This window comes from Xenopus laevis, chromosome 2S (genome assembly GCF_017654675.1).
Source record: "Xenopus laevis strain J_2021 chromosome 2S, Xenopus_laevis_v10.1, whole genome shotgun sequence".
In the NCBI taxonomy this organism is placed as follows: Eukaryota; Metazoa; Chordata; class Amphibia; order Anura; family Pipidae; genus Xenopus; species Xenopus laevis.
This window is the reverse complement of record NC_054374.1, coordinates 130,106,609-130,123,819: the sequence shown is the minus strand read 5'-3', so window position 1 is coordinate 130,123,819 and position 17,211 is coordinate 130,106,609. Positions and strand designations below refer to the sequence as shown.

At 39.8% G+C, this 17,211-nt stretch overlaps 1 protein-coding gene across 4 annotated transcripts in view; it reads left to right on the top strand.

Annotated features, from left to right (window-relative positions):
• The first annotated feature begins 1,528 nt into the window (after window positions 1-1,528).
• stat2.S (signal transducer and activator of transcription 2 S homeolog) overlaps window positions 1,529-17,211 on the top strand; it is a 37,750-nt gene continuing 22,067 nt past the window's right edge. For 2 of the 4 annotated variants that reach the window (XM_018250035.2, XM_041584393.1), the window contains exons 1-11: window positions 1,529-1,631; window positions 3,319-3,468; window positions 7,116-7,260; window positions 7,701-7,796; window positions 9,427-9,519; window positions 11,323-11,401; window positions 12,370-12,455; window positions 13,616-13,764; window positions 15,800-15,949; window positions 16,892-16,984; window positions 17,099-17,158. In XM_018250035.2, the coding sequence (XP_018105524.1) occupies window positions 3,338-3,468; window positions 7,116-7,260; window positions 7,701-7,796; window positions 9,427-9,519; window positions 11,323-11,401; window positions 12,370-12,455; window positions 13,616-13,764; window positions 15,800-15,949; window positions 16,892-16,984; window positions 17,099-17,158 (1,082 nt within the window). In that variant the 5' untranslated portion in view covers window positions 1,529-1,631; window positions 3,319-3,337. Of the gene's footprint in view, window positions 1,632-3,318; window positions 3,469-7,115; window positions 7,261-7,700; window positions 7,797-8,352; window positions 8,467-9,426; window positions 9,520-11,322; window positions 11,402-12,369; window positions 12,456-13,615; window positions 13,765-15,799; window positions 15,950-16,891; window positions 16,985-17,098; window positions 17,159-17,211 lie in introns of those variants that run through there. The other 2 variants (XM_041584394.1, XM_041584395.1) reach the window with 2 other exon arrangements.

Genomic DNA, 17,211 nt, shown 5'->3' with positions numbered 1-17,211 from the left:
CGTGATTTCTGACATTGGTCCTGTCTAGAGCAAAGCAACTCACACAGACGCACAATAGCACAGTTCTGTCATGCCCATGCTGGGACCTATAACCAGGGCCGCCATCAGGGGGGACAGTTGTCCCGGGCCCACAGGGCTTTGTGTCTAAGGGGGGGCCCCACCATGCTTCACTTACTTGATTAGCCGGGCACCCCTGCCTTCAGCTTGCTGCACAGCAGCTCTGTGCACAGAAGATTTTCTCCTATTAAGATTTCCTTAACCTCATTGTTCCTTTAAGAATAAGTCCCGGTAAATCTGCATTGGGATTGGATCCCCTTATCCAATCCCTGTACAGCTTTACCGGGACTTGTTCTTAAAGGACCATGAGGGAAATCTTCTGTGCACAGAGCTGCTGTGCAGCACGCTGAAGGCAGGGGTGCCCGGCTAATCAAATACGTGAAGCATGGCCAGGCCCCCCCTTAGACACAGAACCCTGGCAAGCAATTTTTTAAAAAATGTCGGGGGATCTGGACAATTCTTTTTTTGATCACCAATGTTTTATTTAAAAAGCTTTTATGGGGGGCCCTGGCACCAATGGTTTTTTTTAACTTGTAGGGGGGCCCTGATCACCAATTTTTTTTTTTAACTTATAGGGGGGGCCCTGATCACCAATTATTTTTTTTTAACGTGTGGGGGGGCCCTGATCACCAATTATTTTTTTTAACTTATAGGGGGGCCCTGATCACCAATTATTTTTTTTAACTTATAGGGGGGCCCTGATCACCAATTATTTTTTTTAACTTATAGGGGGGGCCCTGATCACCAATTTTTTAAAACAAATTTTATGGGGGCCCTTGCACCACAGTTTTTTTTAACTTATAAGGGGGCCTGACCTTCAATAGCTTTTTATAACGTGTGTGGGGGGGTTACCTTTTTTAGCACTGACGTCTACGTGGTCTTTTAACTGAAGTGTGGAGTGGGCGGGATCAGGGGCGGGGTCCAGGGGGCCCTGAACATTTTGTTGGCGGCCCTGCCTGTAGCTCCATAAGAATGACCACAGATTGCATTCTATCAGATATACACAAAGCACATAAACATCCATTAACAAACTGAGTATCTTCTGCCATACACAACCACTGAACCAGCAGCCACCTAATACTGTCCTGTCACAGCTAAAATGTCTGAGGTGCTAAGGTAGCCTAAGTATTTGAATGCTCCCTCCCTCTCACGTTTGTTTTTGAAGCCCTAACTACACTGAATAATAAAGCACTGTCTTTTTATTCATAGTGCCTAATGGAAACGCCCATCTCCTCAAGCACCACCCCGTAAGTGACATCATACCTGGGAAATAGGCTAGTCCAAAGAGGGAAATCCATCGCCTCGTCCCACCCCTCTTCAGATTTAACCAATCACGTTTCAGTTTTAACTTTCATCTCTTCGAGGGCGGAACCTCGTAAAGCATCCTATCTCCGTTAGTCCCACCTCATGGACCGACAGGCTTTTCAAGAGGCGTAGAGAAGTGATTGACATATTGTTAGTCCAATGATAAGCCTAGTAAGTTATGTTTCGCTTTTGCCAGTGGATACTGCCTTCACTTCTCGGGCTGTCAGAGAGGTAAAATCACCGTTCGGGTAGCTGGAGGCTGACAGCAGGTACTAATGAGATTTAATTTGACGCTGCAAGTCATAGAAAGGGGATAATGTTAGTCTGCAAATACTCCACTGTTTACATTTATACGATTAGTTGCATTGGATCCCATAATCCTATTAAAGGGATGGTTCACCTTTTAGGTAACTTTTATTATGTTATAGAATGGTTAATTCTAAGCAACTTGTCAATTGGTCTTCATTGTTTATTTTCTATAGTTTTGTATTTATTTGCCTTTTCCTTCTGTCTCTTTCCAGCTTTCAAATGTATTGTTATTTGCTAATTTTTATTTATCGTCTTTCTAGTAAGGTCCTCTCCTATTCATATTCCAGTCTCTTATTCCAATCAATACATGGTTGCTAGGGTAATTTGGACCCTAGTTACCAGATTGCTTAAAATGCAAATTAAAGTGGTGCTGAATAAAAAGCTAAATAATGCATAAACCTTAAATAATAAAAAATTAAAACCAATTGCAAATTGTCTCAGAATATCACTCTCTACCTCATACTAAAAATTAACTCAAAGGTGAACAACTCCTTTAAATGTAGAGATGGAGACTGTAAATAATTGATTCTTAAATTTTCTGGTGTTAAATATGGTACGGTTGGTTGGCTTTCTGGATATGTGCGGTAGTGCCGATGCAGTGGAACTACCGGTGCTGTGGAACTACAGGTCCCAGCATGCTCCTGACAGCTTTGTGCTTTTGTGCATATGTGTGAGTTGCTTTGATCCAGACAAAGGTTGTCACAGGGTTCTGGATGTTGTAGTTTAACAACATGAGGAGTCATGGGCTGCCTGATGCCTCTATGGTTTTGCCACTTCAAGTAGCTCTGTGGCTGAACTAAATGCCATGCTGGTAGGGGTTGTAGTGGTTGTGACTTTTCCACAAGTCTGCAGATGAGGTAAAAACCAGTGGAGCTTAGGGATGCCAAACCTGTGACCCTCCTCCTGCTGCTGCTGCTGCTGCTGCTGAATTGAAAGGGCTTGTTCGCCTTTGAGTTAACTGTTAGTATGATGTAGAGAGGGATATTCTGAGACAATTTGCAATTGTTTTTTATTATTTGTGGTTTTTGAGTTATTCAGCGGCTCTCCAGTTTGCAACTTCAGCCATCTGGTTGCTAGGGCCCAAATCACCCTAGCAACCATGCACTGATTTAAATGAGAGACTGGAATATGAATAGAAGAGGGCCTGAATAGGAAGATGAGTAATAAAATAATAACAATACATTTGTAGCCTTAGAGCGCATTTGTTTTTAGATGGGATCAGTGGCCCCGATTTGAAAGCTGGAAAGCGTCTGAAAAGGAAGGCAAATAATTTTAAAGAAACTTTAGAAAATAAGTAATGAAGACCAATTGAAAAGTTGCTTAGTATTGGCCATTCTATAACATGCTAAAAGTTAACTTAATAATGAACCCTCTGTTTAACTTCCCAGTATGAGCATTGTTGAGTGGATTTTGGGATTTGTAGTTTAACATCAGCAGGAGCTGGCTATAAGAGGTGTTGTGGTGATGGCTATCTTTGGATATTGGATGACATCCTTTTAGCGTTGTATGGCTAGGAGCTTGTGGATTTGCTGGTCTATAAGTATATTTAAGGCACATAGAGGGTGTCATAAATAGATATTTTCCACTACATTTATGTGGCTTTTGTGGATTCCTTGGGTGTCCCTGTCACTTTTTTTGTGTTTCTAGACCATCACAGAACATAACCATGAGTCGGTGGGCTGCCATTCTAAAGCTGAGTGATGTATACCGGGAGAAGGTCATGGGTCTCTACAGCCAGGAACTATTTACTATGGAGGTGCGACAGTACCTGGCTTCTTGGATTGAATCCCAAGACTGGTAAGATTTCTCAGCATCATGGGGGTATTTGAGGCTTTGAGGAAAAGACCTTGATTTGCTGCTCATTTTGAAATAAAGACATTTTCAGGATGCTGAGTTGACTTGATACAATAGAACACAGATAACAAAATTAACAGAGGTTCAAAAATAACTGAAAATTGTTATATTGTTGTCAGATGCCATTTTTATTGAAACAGTAAGTTAGGAAGGTGAATATTTTCTATTACTTTGAAGGGAAAAATACATCAAGGTTAGGATGAGAAAAGCCAAAAGGCGTATGTATGTACTGTATGCTACATGCTCAGTGTTACGATGCAAATATTATTTGCTGCACACCACTTACTTGTTCAGTCGGGTGCATTCAATTCCCTGACCGCCTCCAAATCAAATAACATCCAAGTTGTATATATAGGGAACAAGCACACCAACTTGTGCAATACGTACGGATGGGTTTGGTCCCTGAAAGCTTGTGCTACAATTTCTGCAGTAAAATGTGACCAAGTTGGTGTGCTTCTTCCATATATATATATATAGAATAAGAAGGATCAGCACTCACTGTATTGATGTGAAGAAAAATTGATCGTGCACCACAAACCAGTTTAATGATCAGAGTGCTGGTACTGCGGGACTACATATATATATATATATATATATATATATATATATATATATATATATATATATATATACACATACAAAGTATTGCCACAAATAGGTGAGTAATCCTCACTTATGCATCCACTGGTTTAGTTGCACAATCACATTTTCATAATTTAGAGCCATAACTCCAAATTTGCAGACAGCTTGTTTTGATCTTTTTAGATCTTATCAGCTCAGTATTAGTAATCCCTGCAGCACTCCAGCCCTATTAGGGTGGTGGCAGATGGGGAGATAAGTCACCCAGCGACAAATCTTCCCCCGCTGGCAAGAATGCGAATCGTCGTGGGATGGCATACGGATGGCTTTGTTTTCTGAAGTTGCCTCACAAGGCAACTTCAGTCCCTAACCTGCACCAGTCCCTAACCCGCCCTGCTCCAACGCCCCGCGCTTCCGGGGTTACGTCACAATGATGTCACAAAAGGGGCGGCGCAAGCAGACCCGAGACTATAAAACCGGAACCCGGAAGTCAGAAGCCGGCCTTGGAAGGTGGCGAGGAGCAGTGCGAGGTTGACCCTAACCCGCCCGACCCACAGGTATCGGGTTGGCCCGCACATCACTACTCTCCAGGTAACACTTTATATTTGGAACTTAGTGCAACTAACATGGAGTTTGTAGCCTGTTGAGAAGCACCTACCATTGCACTCAAGAAAAGGACAAGTTTGTATCTGTTTCAGACCCAACCAAGACAGAGCAGGGCCCATTTTTGGCTCCCAAGCCTAAGAATAATTGCTGCAAAAAGCCAATACTCTTAGTATCGTTTTTTGACAATTTTCTCATATAACATAATAACATACAGCACTACAGACAGCAAAGTATTTACAACAGAGTTCCTACATAACTACAGAGCAATGTGCCATACAACAACTCAATCATCTCCAGCTGAATTATTACCTGGCAGACAGATGCACAGAATGTATAATATTGTTTTAAAATGCATACTGTTTAATTGTTGCTGTTATTATAGTTGTCCAAATGCTTTCCTACTATAGGGGGAATATGTGGTTTTCATGCAAATGGCCTGTAGATGTCGCTTTGCTCATACTTATACTGTGCATACTTCCTGGTAGCTTAAAAGTGAAAGTTACTGTTGTGTAATGTCTGCATGAACTTGCTAATAAAGCACTGTTATATTCTACTCATCCTCGGCTACCCAAAACATAACACTTTCTTTTTTTTATCTAGAAAAAAATGGTTAGTTGTTAGTAATATGGAGAGCAATTACAAAAAGCATTTAAAATTGACATCCTCATTTAATCCCTTATCTGCAGTATTCAATTCCATAAACTAAAATTATTCCCTCTGTAGCAATTAACATGGGTGATCTCTTTCTGTTACTGATACTTGTTCAATCACTTGCCACCGTAACTGGATCACATTATGTCTGTATTCCCTAAAATGTTTGCTAATGCTTCCATAATTCCTAATATTACGTCTGTGTTCATTAAGCCGTAATTGTATCTGTCTGCTGGTCTGTCCTACATATGCCAGTCTTCATGGGCATTTTAAGAGATAAATCATATTTTTAGAAAGACGTGTGTAAAATTAGGGGTGTGTAAAATTAGAGGTGCCAAATTAATGGGAATGTGCCATGTTGTGGGGTTCCCAAAAACCGTTGCTTTGGAACTGATGGGGGTTTTTAAGTCTGTGTATACCAAACTATTGCCCAAAATTCTTCCCCTTCGGTATGCAAATCGGGGAGGTGTATTAATAAAATATTTGGAGGTAGAGGCAGAGTTTTGTAACATATGCCAACACTTCCGAATAATGTTCTTAACCTCTTTGGAATGTGTATCAAATGTGCTAATAAAGAGAGTTCTTTTCCCTTTGTTGTCATTCTACTTACGTTTTAACAAATTCTCCCTTTTTACTCCTGTTACATCCCTCTCGCCTCTCTTTAGTAACGACAGGGGATAGCCTCTTCTTTTAAATCTTTGTGTAATAATCCCAACTTTTTTCTTATATAGGTTCTAATTTGAGTGTATACATTTTGCCTGCATGTATTGGTTTTTGGGTAATCCTTGCTGAGTGCCTGGTGGGTGAAAACTGTTATACAATGATAGATTATTATCTGTGGGTTTTCTATACATATCTGACTGTAAGCCTCCATCTTGTTTTGTTATCTCTACATTTAATGAATAGAGGTGGAACGATATTCTAGTGTAAACTTTATGGTTCTGTGTGCTTTATTGAAGGGGTTGTTCACCTTTGAATAAACTTATAGTATGATGAAGAGAGTAATAATCTGAGACAGTCTGTAACTGGTTTTCATTTTTTATTAACTGTGGTTTTTGATTTTTTAAGTTTTTTATTCAGCAGCTCTCCAGTTTGCAGTTTTAGCAATCTGGTTGCAAGGGTCTAAATTACCCTAGCAACCATGCACTGATCTGAATAAATGTGCAGCCTTAAAGAGCATTTGTTTTTTTAGATGGGGTCAGTGACCCCCATTTGAAAGCTGGAAAGAGTCAGAAGAAGAAGGCAAATAATTAAACTATTAAAGAAAGAAAAAAATGAATACCAATTGAAAAGGTGCATAGCATTGGTCATTCTAGAACATACTAAAAGTTGACTTAAAGGTGAGCCACCCCTTTAGTGTATTCTGCAAACTGTAACAGCCTATGTTCATCCCCCTTCCAAATGAAAAAAATATCACCCACGTATCTGTGAGAATGATAGATATTTTCAGAAAACATATCATTTTGTAAAAAGATGCCCATCTCAATCTCATGCATAAATAAATTGGCAAAAGTAGGGGCTGCATTTTTACTTGAGAGTATTCCATATTCTGAGCTGAGAAGTCCAATGCCTAATTTCATATGATGCAAGACCCTTTGTTTTGGCTGCCAATTCAATGAATAATGGCCTCTCTCTCTCTGCCCATGTATGGGCATCCTGTGATATCTATCAAATATTCTTGTGCATTCTCTTGAATAGTTTGTGTTTACTTTTTATATCTTCTACTCATTACCAATATGTTCCTAACCCCTTAGGAAACAGGCAGCTAGAGACCCGTCCTTAGCTAATTTCCAATTTCAGAATCTACTTGAGCATCTGGATATCGAGTACAGACGATTTACTCAGGAGCAGGAACTACTCCAGCAGCACAACTTCCGCAGATCTATATGTGGCATCCAGGTAACAACATGTGAACTTTTGCAGAATACATAGCTAACCCAAGGCTATTTAGAGTCAATGTTACACTATAGGGTGTAACATAGCTCATGTTTTGAATTTAACTTCATGTACATGTACCTTTAAATTGGATAATCAAACGATAGACTCTTTTTTTCTTCAAAACATCACATTTTTGATGCTATTATAGACTGTAAACTCAAGGCTGAGATAACCTACGGAGTGTTTATGAGCATATAGCCTAAAATGCCTTTAACACTGGCATTAATAGGAATAGTGGCATGTACACAGTGAGCTTTGTTAAATGTCCTTTCTACCTAAAGTAAGTAGATGGAGGTAAATATATTTATAATTAAACTGTATTCTTATTTTTATATAAGTATTCGTATTGTGGTCATGCATAAATTGTGCATATATTTATATTTTTCTGGTTTTTATTTAAGGCTGAATATCAGGCAAATCCTCAAAAGCTTGCAAAGATAATCCAAGACCTTTTAATGCAAGAAAAGCAAATCCTGTCAGAAGCCAGAGAAGTGCAGGTGGGAGGTTAATTGCAAAGTGTTATTCATTTTATCTTTAGGATGATTACCCTCCAGTGATTTGTGAAAGTAATGCTGCAATGGGATATTCCACAGTTTGAGGGCAGTTGTCAAAGCTGGCATATTTATTACTGTCACTATTTGCTTCTAAGGGCTCTTACTGACGAGCGGTTGAAGCTGCGCTCCCCTGCGTTGCGTTTGTCTGCGTTCAAACCACAGGGGAGCGCAGGAATAGACGCATTTAGCTTTTTTCAATGGGGCTGTACTCACACAGGCGCGTGTAGGCGCCGAACGCAGGTTCAGACGCAACATGCTGCATTTTTCCTGCGTTCGGCGCCTACACGTGCATGTGTGAGTACAGCCCCATTGAAAAAAGCTAAATGCGTCTATTCCTGCGCTCCCCTGTGACTGAACGCAGAAAAACGGAACGCAGGGGAGTGCAGCTACAACCGCTCATCAGTAAGAGCCCTAAGGGTTTTCTGCGTCACCTGTGTTTAAAGGAGAACTAAAGCTCAACAAAGAATTAAGCTAGAAATGCTACATGCTTATGTTTCAGCCCAAGGCCAGACAACCCTTTAGAAGTGATGGTCTGTGCTCCCAGTAACTTCCCATCTTCATGTCTGATGATTCACAACAAATGCACCGGTCTTCTGTCAGCTGAGTCCAGAAGGTATCAACTCACAATATACAGTCACACTAGTAATTTCTTTAGATTTACATTACATGGCAACATTTTAAACCAGTGCATGCTCCATCAGAACAAATTGATAATGAGCCCTGTAGTGTCCACTACTGTGAGAGATGTATCCTCATTTTCTTACTCCAATTGATTTTGAGAATCTCCATTGACCCCTAAGCTTAGATTTTCAATAGCAGCCGAGATCCCATTGGGTGTGAGCAGTGCAAGTGGCACATAAACATTTGCCTAATGAGATAAGAAGATCAAGAGCTGCTTAGGGCATGGATCAATACTGTTATAAGGCTTCTGAACCTCTGGTTTGGTACAGTAAGTTGAATATATTAAATACAGCATTTCTAGCCATATTCATTTTTTAGGCTTCAGTAGTGTTTTTTTTAAAGGACTGGGGAGAGTGAACACACGCTATATGATTCCAAACTGACTTAAAGGAGAAGGAAAGCTCCAAGACAGTTTATTGCCAAAAGATTAGCCATAATAGTGCAAGCTAGAACGCTATATTTATTCTGCAGAATGCTTTACCATAACTGAGTAAACAGCTCTAGACACTGTCTCTGTTTGTTTAGGATTGAAGCTGCCATATAAGCCTGGTGTGACATCACTTCCTGCCTGAGTCTCTCCCTGCTCACAGCTCTGAGCTCAGATTACAGCAGGGATGGGAGGAGGGAGGGGGAGAGGAGCAAACTGAGCATGCTCAAGCCCTGCCCTGGAGGTTTATGTGGAAAACAGGAAGTCTGATACAGAAGCCCATGTGTACACAATAAAAGGAAAGAACTCAGAGCAGCATTACTTTGAGGGTTTACTGGTGTATTTATATAGACCTTTCTGATAAAGCTTATTTAATTTTAGCCTTTCCTTGTAGATAAATCTGATAAACCATGGCTGTTATTGCTCTAATTGCTTGTAATTGCTTTATACTCTCTGTTTTTACAGCACCAGACCCGACATCCTGCCCAGGTTTCAATTGAGATAGGAAGACAGCGTGAGATTGAGCAGCATGTAATCGAACTAAAAGAAAGGGTGCTGGTGAGCGTGCTATCTAATTCATTGTAACTAAGGCAGGGTGAAAAATTGCACTTAAGCCTTAAACATCAAACTGACATCTTCTAAAACAAATTGATATACAGAAATTAAATTTGCTGTTTTTTAAAGTTTGTAAGGAGTGACAATATCATATGTAGATTAGATAAGATACCCATATCTCTGTATGGTTAGGGCAGTGGCACATAGTCACATGCGTTTTTAAAAAGCGAGTTTTAGCAATAAATCTTTTGTTTTGCCTTCCAATAGACAATAATGCAAATCACCAGTGTGAAAACATATAAAGCTACTTTAAATCGCATGTCGTCCCAACATGCACAGAGATCCTTTTTTGAGCAACTTCACTGACATTGCTTTACCATTGAAATGTATTGAAATCTATCAAAACAAAACACACTGGGAGAGTAGCTGCAATAGTATGCAAATCTCATGTAATGATGTCGACGTCATTTCCTGGGCAGTCATTTTTAATTGTTTTGCCCTTTGTGGGTGGGAAAATCAGCTTCTGGCACTATTGGAAGTAAATCAGTCGAAAGCATAAATCTCTTGAGGCCACTACCTTTAGCATATATACAAACCCTTTTTGTGGCCACAGTCTGATTCTCTTTTTAATAATTCCAGTGCCTGTTCTTAGTCCTAGACATAATTATTAAGTAAGGGTTCTGTTATCCAGAAAGCTTCTAAATATTATTGCCATTCCCCATAAAATAACAATTCAAAACTGACTGATTTGATTTTGTGTAGTAAATAGATACTACATTGCACTTCATGCTAACTATGCTTGCAAAAATCCAGGCACATGGCAAGACAATCCTCTTGGGTTTTATAAAAGCCTGTGGGCATATACGCCCCAAAACCCCAAATCCCAAATTGTCTGGGTGATATATATTCCAGAGGAATTCTCTTGTTAGCACGTTCCCAACTCAAGTCTTGGATTTGCAAGTCACACGACAGTCACCTTCACTTGCCGATCCGATATTCCACTAACAGACAGCACCAGCAAAGAAAATCATCTTATTAAAAGCCTTTATTGGAATATATGTTGTGATCCGGCACCTAGCAATGTTTCAGACTGACATCAGCCTTTTTTCAAACTACTTAATCAGCACATGTGTACACATTTATATACATTGTAACATAGTGGCCTATATTGGTAGACCCCTGTATTACAAACTCTAAATCTAAATATCTCTCCATTACAATTTAAAACAATTTATCCATCAAATATTTCAGTGTCAATATCACTTTATCTCATGCTTATGTCTACCTTTGTGAACCAGCCCCATCACCATAAAGTCTTTTCCTCAATTTGAAATTTTAATTGTTGCACTCCATGGCCTGCAGTAAGTAACAGCTTGATCTATCTTTTTAGTGTTAATGGCAGATTTATGTTCTTGTATACGTTCTCTACTTTAATTGCATTTGAGCCATACGGGCTTGATTTGACTCTACTCAATTGAGATTTTGGTAAAGATTTTTTTATTTGAAAAGGATGAAATGAATGAAGATGTAGCAAAGTATTTCTTTCTGTTGGTTTAACGTAGAGATCCGAGGACGCGATACAACCGACCTTACCAATTATAGTCCAGAAAATAAATACCTTCCTAATCACAATGTAAAGTAAATTTTATATATGCCCTAGCACAATTAATCTGTTTATAGAACTGCTCTAGGGGATATATATTCCATACATGCCATTTCCACATTTTCGAGCAGTACATATTATAATTAAGGTTACTTCAGTTAAAATACTCCCTTTGAGGTTTTTTTTCTTCTTCTGTGTTTTAGTCCATGGACAATGAAGTGAAATATTTAGTGGATACGTGGGAAACATTTGAATTCAAGAACAGGAACTATAATATAGTAGGTGAGTATGTCAGACAAATAAAAGGGGATGTTTATCTTCCAACACTTTTCTCATTGCAGTTGTTTTCACATAGTTCACTAGAAATTAAGACTTCTTCCATTTACTATTCGATCTATTTGTGACTGTTTTTCGAATAATTTTTTGAAAATAATTGTAATCTGCACCTGGATTACCGAGCTGCCAGAATGAAACACCAGAGACAGGAACATTAAACTTTAAACTTCGATCTTCAATCTTGGAAAAACAGTATCAACTTAATAAAGGTCCTCACAGTCTACATGTTCTAAATGGAGCATATACTGTAAATGCAGGTGATCCTATTGCTAACTGAGGGACCAGAAATAACTTTCGATTCCTTGATAGTTAGTAAACAGCTGTATGGTATGGTCTGAGCACCTACACATGAGAGGTTAGTCTTGACAAGACATGATGCTGGTCTAGCAAGTAAAGCACACACACACCCGAAGATAGTGGCTTGGGACACAGTGATAGAGGATTCAGCAACATTCAGGTACAATATTGCAAGGAATTCACTAGCACACAAGACTTAGAATTGCAGGGCAAGCCCTTGCAGTTTTAGGCTTGCACTGCAATCATAAGTCTTGTGTGCTAGTGAATTCCTTGCAAGGAATGATGCTAGCACATTCTTGTTGGAGCAACTGGGTAAAAGCCTCCTAAAAACTGGTAAAAAACCTGCAATCTTCTGTGCACCATCCATTGCCCTGGTGTTAACCGTGGCAATGGTACACACCGATGTTACTTGGACAAGAGGTAAGATATGTTTGTTCCATATCTGATTAATTCTCAGCATGCAGGTGCCGGAACACTGGGGAGCAGTGCGTCCCCAGTGCTCTCCATAGAGCGGCCTCACCACAAATCCGGGCCTGTTAATTCTATAACCTGCAGATGCTATAATCTGTCTTTTTAAGGTTAGCAGATAAGGTAATTTCTTGTATGGTACCTTACAGCAAGATCACACCCAAATGACCAACATTTAAAGAAGAAGAGTGATGAGCTGCAGATTCTGTTGAATGAACTGGACAGAAAGCGCATGGTTAGTATGAAGGTAGAATTTGTTGTATAGTTGCTTTGAGGATTAGTTAAAAAGTATTTACCGTTTGAGAACAGCTCACTCCAGAATACTTCAAGACCTAAGATCTATGATCTATTTCTGTGTTTAAAACACCCCCAATTAAAACACCTCTCCTTTGCTGCATTAACGGGGTAGGTTACTTTTAAATTAAAATATGATGTTGAGAATGATATTCTACAATCATTTGCAATTGGTCTTCATTTATATTTTTTGTGGTTTTGTTATTATTTAGCTTTTTCTTCAGCATCAGGTTGTAGGGTCAAATTTACTCTAGCAACCAGGCAGCAGCTGAAATTAGAGATTGGTGGATAAATAGGAGATGGCTTAAAAAGCAATAAAAAGTAACATTGTGGCTAGAGCCAGACGAGTTTGATCTCGGCCTGCGGAGAAACACAAGCTGAGAATCCGCTTCTCTTCTTCTGCCTGATGAGCCTGCACCCAGAAACATTACCTCCACCTGGATGCAGGCAGACACATTGGATTTTGCCATGAAATGCTACATTTCTTGGTGCAGGCATGTTGGCTAGAAGGGCAGCAGTGGAGGAGCGGATTCTTGCTCTGTGTTTCTCCACAGGTTGAGATCCGGCTTGTCTGGCCCTAGCCTAAAGCTGTAGACTTATGAAGCTGGAAAGATGCAGAAGTTGAAGGCAAATAACTCAAAAACTGTAAAACCGACACTCTATAACATACTAAATTTAAATGGACTAACCGATGACCCGTTAATATTAGTCTGCATAGGGTTTTCACACTGATAACAGTAATGTTAGGGAAGCCAATTTCAGACATTTTGAGGATGGAAAAACTGGGGTGGGCAAAAATGCACTAGAATCACTGTTTCCACCTGGAAACTATGCAGCTAGCCAATGACAAGGTTTGTATTTTCATGCCCCTTATTTTACTTACTTGCCCACCTAGTTGAAATACTCATTGAAACTGTGCCTGCTGGTGGTCTAAAAAACATAATTTTATATAGTAATTTACAATCTCTGTTGGGATACTTTAGCCAGATTAGCCCTCCAATGTCACACTGATTTGTGCTACTCTTGAACATCCTGCACTGCTCTTTCTCTGCTACATTGCTTCTGTAGGCTTTACCTTATAAATGTTATTTTTACTCTCAGGAGTTACTGGATCAAATAAAGTCTCTCCTTGGATTGTGCGAGACACTTGTTAAATTCCTGCAGAAGGAACTAGACGAATGGCTGTTGAAGCAGAAACTGGCATGTATTGGGGCCCGCAAAGAAATGACTCTCAAGTTGCTTCAGGAGTGGTGAGTATAGAAAGCTAATTCCACAGATTAAGTTGACCACATTAATGATCTGGAATTTAGTATACCTCAAATGTATGTACCAGTTGTATTGATATTTCCCAAATGTCCAAATTACTCTATCAACCAGGAGGTGGTTTGAATGAGAGACTGCAAGATGTATAGCAAAGGGTCTAAAAAAAAAGATAGGTAATAAAAAGTAACAGCATCAATAGAATTGTATCCTTAAAGGGATACTGTCATGGAAAATGTTGTTTTTTTTCAAAATGCATCAGTTAATAGTGCTGCTCCAGCAGAATTCTGCACTGAAATCCATTTCTCAAAAGAGCAAACAGATTTTTTTATATTCAATTTTGAAATCTGACATGGGACTAGACATTTTGTCAATTTCCCAGCTGCCCCAAGTCATGTGACTTGTGCTCTGATAAACTTCAATAACTCTTTACTGCTGTACTGCAAGTTCCTTTCCCCCCCAGCAGCCAAACAAAAAAACAATGGGAAGATAACCAGATAACAGCTCCCTAACACAAGATAACAGCTGCCTGGTAGATCTAAGAACAACACTCAGTAGTAAAAACCCATGTCCCACTGAGACTCCTTCAGTTACATTGAGAACGAAAAACAGCAGCCTGCCAGAAAGCATTTCTCTCCTAAAGTGCAGGCACAAGTCACTCGACCAGGGGCAGCTGGGAAATTGACAAAATGTCTAGCCCCATGTCAGATTTCAAAATTGAATATAAAAAAATCTGTTTGCTCTTTTGAGAAATGGATTTCAGTGCAGAATTCTGCTGGAGCATCACTATTAACTGATTCATTTTGAAAAAATTTTTTTTCCCATGACAGTATCCCTTTAAGCTAAGGATACACGACACTGTTTTCTCCGCCTGCATTTTGTACATAGATAGAGAAAAGCAGATCCTCTTTGTCATGTTTTCGGCGCTGTGTCGGCCTGTTGTAAACTTTACAGAGCGCAACTTCAACTCTACTATCTGTATCATGGAATACAGATGGAGAATATACGCTGGATAAAAAACTTCTGCCCATAAGTGCCTGATCTAACTGAGCTAGTGTTCCAAGAAGTTGGATATGTGATCAAAGAGACTGATCATTGGTGAATCTATGATTTGTCATGCTCTTACTGAATTATTATACATGTGGCTTGTCAAATCATGCAATATTTAACGGTTAGTCAGCAATATCTTACCTCTGCAGTTGACCTTATAATGGCCTGATATAATAGTTATACAGCTTTATGCTATTAGTTGGGGAGGTGTTGAAAATGGGCTATTGTTTTCTGTGGTATCCAAAGGGTTTATGTACACTATCCTATCAAATTCTGTCTGTTGCCCATTGTTCCATTTGTTCAGGCTGATATCTAGGCTCCAGGCTGCCCCTAACAGGAAGTGAGGAGGAGCTGTGACTCCTCTCACATCCCTATCTGCCAGTGCACCATGAATTGCCAAGAAGATTTAAAGTTTATTTTCAGAGTGCAGGTAGGGTTGCCACCTTTTAATAAAATTTTCACCGGCTGGTGGTGGGGGTGGGAACAAAGGGGCAGGCCGTGACATAAAAGGGGGTGGGCCGTGATGTAGAAAGGGGCGGCAGTGAAGTAAAGGGGTGGAGCCAGAACACGCCATTGGCCAGAAGGCAGCAAACAAGGTACATTTTGAGCAGGTTGGGGGCGGCCTGAGGGCTTTTGTTAGGAGCATTACAAATTTACCGGCAGCTACTTTGCTGGTAAATTTGTAATACCAACCCAGGCCTTGGCAGGTGTTTTACCAGCTAGTCCGGTAAATACTGGCCAGGTGGCAACCCTAAGTGCAGGTGATTTTCATTGTAGACAGAGCAAGTGTGATGGAAGGTTTATTCAAACTGTCCCCAGAGATGCCATATATGCTAAACTATTGAAAATATGGTTGAAATAAGTCACGGTGCCAATCTAAATATCATCATTTATAGTTAGCTTTAGTTCCAACAAATCCAGACCCTTACTTACCAACAAACCCTACCCCTTCCCCTTTATATTTTTTCTGTATAGGGTAACTAAGACTGCAGAGTGTTTTTTCCAGCTCCACAGTATTTTCAGGAATCTCCCATCCCAAATCTCTTATGAAGACGAGCCACTAAAAACTTATCTCCCCAACCTAATAAAGAGGCTGAATGAATTGCTGTCCTGTCTTCTCCAGAGGTAGGTGATCAGAGCATATTTGTACAGTATCACTGGGTTGTAAGCACATACTGTAGAATTAAGAATACACACAGGTTTCAATGTACAGCCTTACTGTAAACTTTAGAAGTTTTTTTCTTTGTGGGTTGTATGAAGCATTATCAAAAACACATACACTGCTTTTCTGCTGATTAAAGTTTTCTGTTTTCTCATTAGGTGGCACGTCTGTATCTTTGCTTGCAAATTTGTGCCCCAAGATTAATGTCTTTCAAGGCAGACACATGGGCTAATTGTAGATTTAAGAACCACAGAGCAACAGGGGAAGCTTTAGTTAAAAAAAATCACCTTTAATAGTCCATCTTAAAATAATTTCAGCAAATCAGGCATATGAAATATTGGATCAGAAAGTGGCGAGATGCCACTGAACATGTAAAGCGTAAGATTCAATATTTCATATTATTATATCCAGGCCCGGATTGGTAATCTGTGGGTTCTGGCAAATGCCAGAGGGGCTGCTATAAGGTGCCATAGAAAGTCAGTATTTAGTGGGCTGGTGGGGGCTGTTTGGGCCTCTGTGTGGGCTGATTGGGCCTTTGTGTACCTGAAATGCCAGGGCCTATTTTAATTCTCAGTCCGGAATTACATGCGGATGATTTTCTGTGGGGGACAGTCAACACATGTAGCATGGAAGGAAGCACTTACGGTGAGGTTACGGTGAGGCTAATTGTCCCATAATGAACTGTGATGGCTTCTTACATGAGAGTACAACTGATTTGTAGAACATTCTTGCCTATGTAAATACAGTGCTGTCTCAAGGTGTATTCAGACACTTCTTGCTGGTGTCACTGTTTCCTTCAAAATGCTCTTTTTTTCTCATAATTTTTTATTTGATTCCAGTTTTGTTGTGTTTTGAATAGTTTATATTTCATCCTTCTTGAGCCCTGTCTATTTTTCCTCTCATAGATCCTTTGTGGTAGATCGACAGCCAATCGTGGCCTATCTGTGTAAACGCCCCCTTGTGTTAAAAACCAGCACAGCGTTTTCTGTGAGGGTCAGGTAGGTGGACTGTTCTTAGGAGAACCCTTAATGTGTGGCAGTCTAGCAGTACAAATGGGTCTTGCATTTTATGGCATGCTACCGTTATTAACAGATTTTATTTTTCATTTTTAGGCTGCTTGTGAATCTACCTAAACTTAAAGACAACATGAAGGTCTCTTTCTGTGTGGATAAGTAAGTGTTCCCTTCTGCATTGCTGAACAATAACAAGTACCCATAGTTTGTAG